Source organism: Galeopterus variegatus, unplaced genomic scaffold (assembly GCF_000696425.1).
Source record: "Galeopterus variegatus unplaced genomic scaffold, G_variegatus-3.0.2 Scaffold2244, whole genome shotgun sequence".
Lineage (NCBI taxonomy): Eukaryota > Metazoa > Chordata > Mammalia > Dermoptera > Cynocephalidae > Galeopterus > Galeopterus variegatus.
This window is the reverse complement of record NW_007728355.1, coordinates 278,368-287,206: the sequence shown is the minus strand read 5'-3', so window position 1 is coordinate 287,206 and position 8,839 is coordinate 278,368. Positions and strand designations below refer to the sequence as shown.

General features: G+C 38.3%; 1 protein-coding gene across 1 annotated transcript in view; it reads left to right on the top strand.

The window, feature by feature from the left end:
- Positions 1-8,839, top strand: part of LTBP1 (latent transforming growth factor beta binding protein 1) — a gene marked incomplete at its 5' end in the record, with an annotated part of 173,896 nt that overhangs the window by 20,696 nt on the left and 144,361 nt on the right. Inside the window, one exon of the mRNA XM_008581059.1 lies at positions 2,384-2,506. Coding sequence (XP_008579281.1) covers positions 2,384-2,506 — 123 coding nt within the window. The remainder of the gene's footprint in view (positions 1-2,383; positions 2,507-8,839) is intronic.

Genomic DNA, 8,839 nt, shown 5'->3' with positions numbered 1-8,839 from the left:
GTGAGGGAAAACAGAAGAGTGGAGATTTGTCCAGCTTTTTGACCACAACTGGCTGGTTACCAAAACCTGAGGTTTCACTTGGGACATAGGATTGGGGCTTCACTCGCACCACGTGAGCTACAGCTGGACTTGGCATTCTTCCTGGTCCTTCACAGTGGTTTTCTTAAGAAGCATGAGTTATGGAGTGATATTTTCAGTTACATGCTCTGCATAAAAAGGTGCATTATAGCACAACACACACTCTGAGAAAGAATAAGACTGTCAGGTGTTGGACCATATGCTGTGACTGGTGTAATCTGGCTCGACCAGTTTCCAGGTGTGTCCAAGTTGGAATATTGTAGAGTTTATACAACAAATATGTGTTTGGCTGGCTGGTTTAGCTCAGTTGGTTAGAGCACAACATTGTAACACCAGAGTCACGGGTTCAGATCCCCATACCAGCCAGCTACCAAAAACAAACAAAAAACCCAGATATGTGTTAACTTATAATTTCAATGTCATTGAAGATATCATATTTTATCACTGAAATTAACTTTAAAACTGCATATTTTGGATAAAGTATGTACATATAGATAGCTATGCCTACTTAGGACTTGACATATTCACGTTTAAGTAATGTTAATATTTGCTTAAATAATGATTTGAGGGTTTTCTTTGCTTTTTTAATGTGAAGATTCTGCTAGTAATGTTTTGCTACCATTGTATTCAATTTTAACTTAATAAATTAATATTTTACAAAGAAAACTTTGTAAACTTACAAACTTAACAGTTTGTAGAAGAATTAATGATCGAAGAAAGTATTATTTGAAATGGAAGTGCTTATAGCCACAGGCCACACTGAATGAAATATAAATTACTGTTAATTAATCATTTTTACCTTATCACAATTTTTTTTATTTTTAATTAATTACCTTTGCAAGTGACTGTATACTCTTTCTTTTTAAAGTCACTACATTTTTCTCTCTCCTCTTCCAAATCATTTTGATTTCCCCATGGCTGGCCATATACAGATGATCTTAAGTCTCTATTTCCAGACATGGTTTCCTCTTTCACTTTATTCCTGAACCTTCTGCTGCTGCTGGATATTTCTACTTGGGTTTCCCAACGTGACCTTGAACTGTAAAGCTGAGCTCTTCGTCTCTTATCTCTCTTTCCTTCTCAAAACTCTCTCCACAAAGCCAATGGTGTTTTTCCTCTATTTGCAGATTAGAAGCCTCCCAGACATCTCTGACACCTTTCTCTGACTTTCTAGTGTTGCATTGCTCATGGAGCACGAGGCATTGTCAATAATTCCTTTAAAAAAAAAAAAAAAAGAAGAAAACTTCATTCCTTATCTTCTTGATTATTCTCACTGTCACCAGCCTCCTACTTGCATGATCCCTTAGTGTTGCATTGCTCATGGAGCACGAGGCATTGTCAATAATTCCTTTAAAAAAAAAAAAAAAGAAGAAAACTTCATTCCTTATCTTCTTGATTATTCTCACTGTCACCAGCCTCCTACTTGCATGATCCCTACAGTGGTCAGACTTTCAGTCTTTTCTCACCAAGCCATGTGCTGACCAGGTGACTTTTCCTAGAGCCTGCTTTTGATTACATCTTTCTCCTGTTCAGAAACCTTTACTATAGCTTCCTGTTCTCAGTAAAACTGAACTCAGTTCTAGGCTGGCTTTTTACCAGCTCTGTTTCCAACTATTTACCTTCCTGAAACTTCTCTTCCAGCCAATGGGTTGACTCACTGTGTCCTGAGCCCCCTTCCCCTGGCCTGTCTCTGCACTCCCACTTCACTGTCCACCCACATAAGTCATTCCTCACTGCCCTCATCCAGCCATCCCCCTCCTCCCCAGACTTCAGCAGCCTCAATGTGGCAGTCTCTCTTTCCTCTTACTTCCTTTAGTGGCTCTTACTGTCTATATAGGCAGTTTTGTAATTTAACGTCTTCAAGTTTATGACAGTTCTTCTAATTGTGATAACTTGAACTGCTTTTCACTTCGTTAATTTTTCATGTATGTACAGCTAGACTGTCAGTGCCTCCAGGGCAAGAGTCTGCCGAACCTGTGTGCTGTATCATAATGCCTATATACACTAACAGTAAAATGTAAGCTCTGTGAAGGCCAGAATTTTGGTTCACTTTTGTTCACTAGTAAATCCTTAGTGCCTAGAATAGAACCTGGCATGCAGTGGGTGCATAATAATTATTTGTTATATAAATTGTAGATGTTCAGTAAATGTTAACTTGATTTTAGGTCATTCACGCCTGCTACATCCCCTATTTTCAGTAACTTAGACATTATTATAGTGAAAAAGAAAGTGAATGCAATTTACAGCCAGAATCTGCTCAAGAAGGTTTGACTGCCCCTTCTAAAGTAATTTCGTTTTCCTGCAGATATTAATGAATGCCAGCTACAAGGTGTGTGCCCTAATGGTGAGTGCTTGAATACCATGGGCAGCTATAGATGTACCTGCAAAATGGGATTTGGGCCGGATCCTACCTTTTCAAGTTGTGTTCGTAAGTAATGATCACTTTTTATTCCTATTTTGGATCAGTTATCTTTGGCGTTCATGCAAAAGTAGGGAGATACTCGGTGGTCAACTGAATATTGTAAATATGCATGAAAACCTCATTAATTAAAATGACAAGAGGGATGAGGTCAGCCTGATACAGCGAAATAAATCTGTGTTATGGAACCTTCTCCAAAATGCATTTGTACTGTGTTCAGACAAGTATAATAGCTAAGACTCAGAAATAGAGAATAAGCACGCTGAGGAAATATACTTTGATGAAAGGAAAAGAATTAATTAAAAACAGCGTATCAACCTTTTGTGGTACCTGAGAGATGAAAACAGGTTTTTCCTTCATAGATATTAGATTTTAAACATTCTTTAGGTTGAATTAAATGTTGTCCCAGCTTCTGTCTTTAATTATTTCAAATTCTGAGTCACTCGAGTCTGATTTAATGAGGTTTCATTGTCCTTTCTCAGTTGGAAGAGTCTGGAAAATAGTTACCAAGGCCCTGGTTTTCTGATTTTCTAGTTCAGTTCTAATTTAAAATGTTCTAGCCTATCATTCTCTAAAATTACCAAAGTGATCCTGAAGTTATATATGGTTTTGCCTTTAAAATGTCTCTAAGATTTTCTCTTGTACATGGTAAAGGTAAAAATTCTCTATCAAACCACATGTTCTAATATTGGTTTTGAAAATATGGTTTCACCAAAGAGATTCGCTCTCCACCTAAACTAATCCAATGTAATCATTATGGATTATATGCCAATTACAGATGAATGCATTTTAGGTAAAAAGTTCTTTAACGCAGAATTGTTTTTAGGTTACCTTATTTTTAAAGTAATCATGCCCATTATTACAAAAGTGGGTATAGTTAAAGTTTAAAAATTTTAAACTAATGCATGGCAGAAAACTGTTAGGATAATTTTAAGAGCAATTCTGTTTAGTTTCTGTCCTGCTATGTTTTTGTTTTTATTTTTTAATGTGGCTTTGGTATATGCGAAGTGGCATTCTTCTTGTCCCTAGTTTTAAACTTGCCATTTGGTTAAGACATGTTCATGACTGTTCTGTTACTTATTTTTAGCTAAACTTGTCTCTCTAACTCTGTGCCCTAAGCTGAGATGCATAGAGATGATGAAGTAAACGTAGTAAAATAAAAAGTCTCATTTTATCCTTTTAGATGAGTTTGTTGAGTCTTTTGAAACATTGTTACTAACTACTACTATTTTCCTTTAAAAACTGTCAAATGCAGATTAGGAAATTTTGCACGTAAGTTCTTTTTTCGATGTTCTTTTACAGACTGTTCTGATCATGATGCAGACAAACACCTAATTATAGGGCTTTTTTTGGGGGGTAGTAAAATTAGACGGTGAAAATACGTTTGCACACAAGGTACATTTGAAAACTGATGTAAGAATTTGGAAATTTCAAGCCAAAAATCACATTGTTGACTATATCCACATAATGTAGGGATAATTTTTAGCTGATTTGAATTACATGAATAAATATTTTAAATAGTTTTATAATTTAAGTGTAAATGATTATAAAGAGTTTGGATATAGAATTTGTTGTGTATGTTTTTGTTTTTGTCCTTCTCTTAAATAATTTGACTTGTAGCCTGGTTAAAATTCTTAGATTGAAGATTGCATGCAGATTAGGTGAACTTGGAGAACTGGTCACAAAGTGTTTTATGAAACTTTGACTAGATCCGATGTCTAGAGTTAAGGGCAGACATCCAGGTTTTAATAAGATTGTAGAAATCTGCCAGTGAGATTTTTGAAACACTTGCACATTTTCTAGGCATTTATTTTCCCTGTCATTGCCCAAATAATTCTGACTTTATTAAACAACCATCCATTCTTATTTTAAAAATAAATAGTTCAATTTTATGGTTCAGCTACAACAGCTGAAATGATAAGTATTAAGAGATGTTTGTTGCTAGTTAAATGTTCCAGTTTAGAGTTTGAAGTTAAAACCTGGGCTCTTTACCAGCGTTGAGTGGGAAGATTTATTTCTCTTTCCTCTAAATTTACCCCGTGTAACAACACAGAGATATGTAGAGTTCATTCAGGATTTACGATTCCATCCAGTCTGATTTGTTGGTGAACTCTGTGACGAAGTCGATGGGGGAAGTCTGAAGACAGTTGGGAAGAATCAGGGAACAAGGTGATGTTCACAGACTCAAGGAAAACACATTGGAAAGACGGTGGTGTCTTTGGTAGTCACAGGGAGTGGCCGCAGGAGGCTGGGGAACACACGCACCCAAAGGTGCTGACCAGCATTGTTGTGTAACATGTGGAATATATATTCTTGAGAGGCATAAAACCAGCCAGAAGCAGAGCATGCAGACAGATGGAGGAGACTGACATTTGTTCAGGCAGCATGAATTTAGGGCATATTCAGGCCATAAAATGTGTGGCTGACTCTGTGAACTCTGAGAAATGCACTTGGCAATGGCAGAGGAGCAACAGGAAGCTCTCTCTGTTCCTGAATGCACTGAGGTGAACACCCTCAGAATTCCTTGACTCCAGCCAAAGGTTGCAGCCATCTCGCTTTCTCTCCTTGCTCCATTCTCTGTCCTGACTTTGCCAAGCTAAAAAGAAGAAAGGAGGAAGACGCTGGCATTCTCTCCCTCTGACCTCTGGGTCTGTGGCTTGGGTGTGCAGCAGTGCTCCCCAGACCTGCTCCTATCCATCTTAGGGGGAAAGGTGAAAATTTTAGGACTTGTCCAAGCAAATTCAAGAATAGTATAACAACCTTTGCAGTCGGGGCAGGAAGACTCTGGTTTTATGAGCTGCAGTTAATTTTCTTCAGGAATTTAAAAGCTCCAGGATGAGTGCTGCTGAGAGTATATCCACCGGCTCAGTAAAGGCCCAGATAGAATTCTGAGACTGGGCTTTTGCTGTTTCATAGTATTCTTGACCTATGGACTTAGTGTTAATTGACAGAAGTAGAGGGTTAGAGAAAAGATATGCTCAGGAACTTCTGCCGTAGCCCTGGAAGTCATGAGATGAAGGGCAAATCCCTTCTAAAAGCCAGTTATATTATGTACATCATTTCTTTTTAATTTCTCCAGCATCCTTATGAGGTATGTATTATTATTCTTATTTTACACTGTGGGAAACTGAAGCTAGGAGACTTTAAGTAACTTCTCAGGATCACACAGCTAATAACTGACAGTTGAGATTTAAAACTACAATTTGTGCCTCCAAATTTAGGCTTCAAGATCAGGGGTTGGCAAACTATAGCCCATGGGCTAAATCTCGCTTGTGACAGTTGAGATTTAAAACTACAATTTGTGCCTCCAAATTTAGGCTTCAAGATCAGGGGTTAGCAAACTATAGCCCATGGGCTAAATCTCGTTTTCTTTCTTTCTTTCTTTTCTTTTCTTTTCTTTTTTTTTCTTTTCTTTTCTTTTGTTTTCTTTTCTTTTCTTTTCTTTCTTTCATTTACTTGCCTACTTACATTTACTTATACATATTTGTGGCTTTCTTTCTTTCTTTCTTTCTTTCTTTCTTTCTTTCTTTCTTTCTTTCATTTGTTTATTTATTTGTTTATTCATTCATTCATTTATTTTTTTTTGCATTTGGCCAGAACAGGGATCGAACCCTGGACCTTGGTGTTATCAACACCACGCTCTAACTTTACTGTCTTTTTTTGTAAATAAAGTTTTATTGGATCATGGCCATGTCCATTTGTTTATGTATTGTCTAAGGCTGCTTTTGTGCTACAGAAGCAGAGTTAGGAAGTTGCAACAGAGACTGTATGCCCACAAAGCCTAAGATATTTATCTGGCCCTTTACAGAAAAAGTTTGTTGATCCTCAAGCTAATTAACACTGTCCAATAGAACATTCCATGGTGATGGAAATGTTTTCTATCTGTGCTGTCTGATACAGCAGCTGCTAGTCACGTGTGGCCAGTGTGACTGAGGAATTGAATTTTAAATTGTATTTAATTTAAATTTAACCCAAGTAGCAACATGTGGCTTAGTGCCTAATGTGTTGGATGGCATAGTTCTAGATCATATTTTACAAAGCAGATGGGTAAATTACTGCTAACTCTGCTGCTTTCCCCCCAAAATGGGCTTTCATTCCTGACTTGGTGATTTTTGACTCTGGTAACATTGTTCTCCCGGACACTCAGGCTGGGAGGCTGTGTCAGGTTGGACTCCTTCATCTCCTTTAGTCTCCAAGAGAGTCATTAAATCTTCATAATTTATCTTGTGACTGTTCCTTTCTCTTCACCTCCTCTGTGGCCATCTCAGCTTAGACTCCTAGCTTCCCTCGCTTGAAAATCTCATGGCATCATGGCCTGGAGTTTAGACGGATCTTTGCAAACTGTTTGCTCTGACATTATAGCAATAACAAAAAACCATGGCACAATAATTGTCTTTATCGCACACTTAATAAGTGCCAGGCACTGTGATAAGCACTTTATGTGGATTTTTACGTATAATACTTAATAAATCTCCGTGAGATTTGTACTCTCATTCTTCCTATTTTAGAAATGAACGAATTGAGGCACAGAGAGGTTAAGGATTTTTCCCAAAGTTACACAGCCTGTAAGTGGTAGAGCCCAGGTTTGAAAGTGGATCTTACTCCACAAGCCAAGCCTTTAATTAGGAGAAGGAAGATGGTCTGAATTGACAGGAGTAAGCCAATTATTGAAGGAGAGCTGCTGTTTGGTCTCACCTGCCCCACTACAGAAGCAAAGAATACTATCTGACAAAGCACAGTGTCTGTGTACCTGCATGTAAGAACTTGCAGGCACCTTTGGTTACTGCTCCTCCGTCTTGCTCCGCCCCCCAGTCCCATGGCCACCTATTCTTTAGATNTTGGTTACTGCTCCTCCGTCTTGCTCCGCCCCCCAGTCCCATGGCCACCTATTCTTTAGATGTTTTTTTGGCAATTGATTTTTTTTAGTATAGCATAAAACCTTATGACTCAATAGAATGTATAATTATGTGTACCATATTTTAAATAATAAATGTAATACATGAATGAGTTATCCTTTACAATTAGCCTTCAAATCTGAGGTTAAAGACACTCAGACAGTAGAAACACCAATCTTGCATCATTCTGGGTAGCATATTGTTCCTGGGTTTATGCATCATGTTGACTAGAATGTGAAAATGCTATAGGTGTTCAATAAAATAAATGGATTGCCATGTAGGTCATACTCTGCTCTGAACAGTCCTTGTTCCTGGGATCTGCAACTAACACTGTACTAATTAATGTTGCATTTAAGCCCCACCATGTGTAAAATAGGCTTGTGTGAGATGACCTGACATTGTTTCTATGGAAATATGTGTTGTAAGTTCCAGTCAGTCAGTTTGGAGAGGAAATTTTGGAGCAAAATCTTTTGTGTGCTATACCAGAGCTATGTATACGTACTAAAGATTATACAACCTTCGGACACATAAACTCACACAAGCTCACGCACACTATTTGAGTGATATTCAGTTATTCCAGGGACTTACCATCCTTTTGGGGATAATAACCATGCTCTTAAATTTTCTTTTACTTTGGTCCATGGCCTTTGATTTTTCATTGCTTACTTGCACGGACCCCAGAAAGTGAGTGGGAGAAGGGAGTGGAAAAGACAGACTTCTCTGTCTTACCATTTTTTTTTTGGAGCTCTTGGCTGAGCTGGGCTTCCTACACATAATGTATGAGGCTTCAGGAAGGTCTCTTTTTCTCCCCTCTGCTCCCTTCCCCCTTTCCCCAATTCATCTGTAATATCTGTCTTTGACTTTCTTCACTTTGTTGATGTTCTACCACCAAGCAGTGATCAAGTTAGGTACAAATGCACAAAACCTAGTTTCGTTATCAGTGAGGGTGGCTGACATGTATTTTGTGTCTACTCTGTAGCAAGGGTTGGCATGTGATATTTCTAATACGTGCGCTGAGGCTGTCGTTTATATGTGAGGAGGTTATTGGGGCTCAGCCAGTGTGTTACTCAGGGTTCTCTCCAGAGAAACAGAACCAGTAGGTGTGTGTGTGGGGGGGGTCATGTGTGTGTGTGTGTGTGTGTGTGTGTGTGTGTGTGTGTACATGTGTACACAAGGAATTGGCTCACACAATTGTGGAGGCTGGCAAGTCTGAAATATGCAGGGCAGGCCAGTAGGCTGGAGACCTGGGGAAGAGTTGATGTTGTAGCTAGAGTCTGAGGGGGTCTGCTGGCAGATCTTTCTTTTCCTTAGGGGAGGTCAGTCTTTTTTTCCCAAAGGTCTTCAACTGATTGGATGATAGCATTATGGAGGACAGTTTACTTTACTCAAAGTCTTCTGATTTAAATGTAAATCTCTTGTAAAATAAAAAAAAAAAAAAAAACCTTCA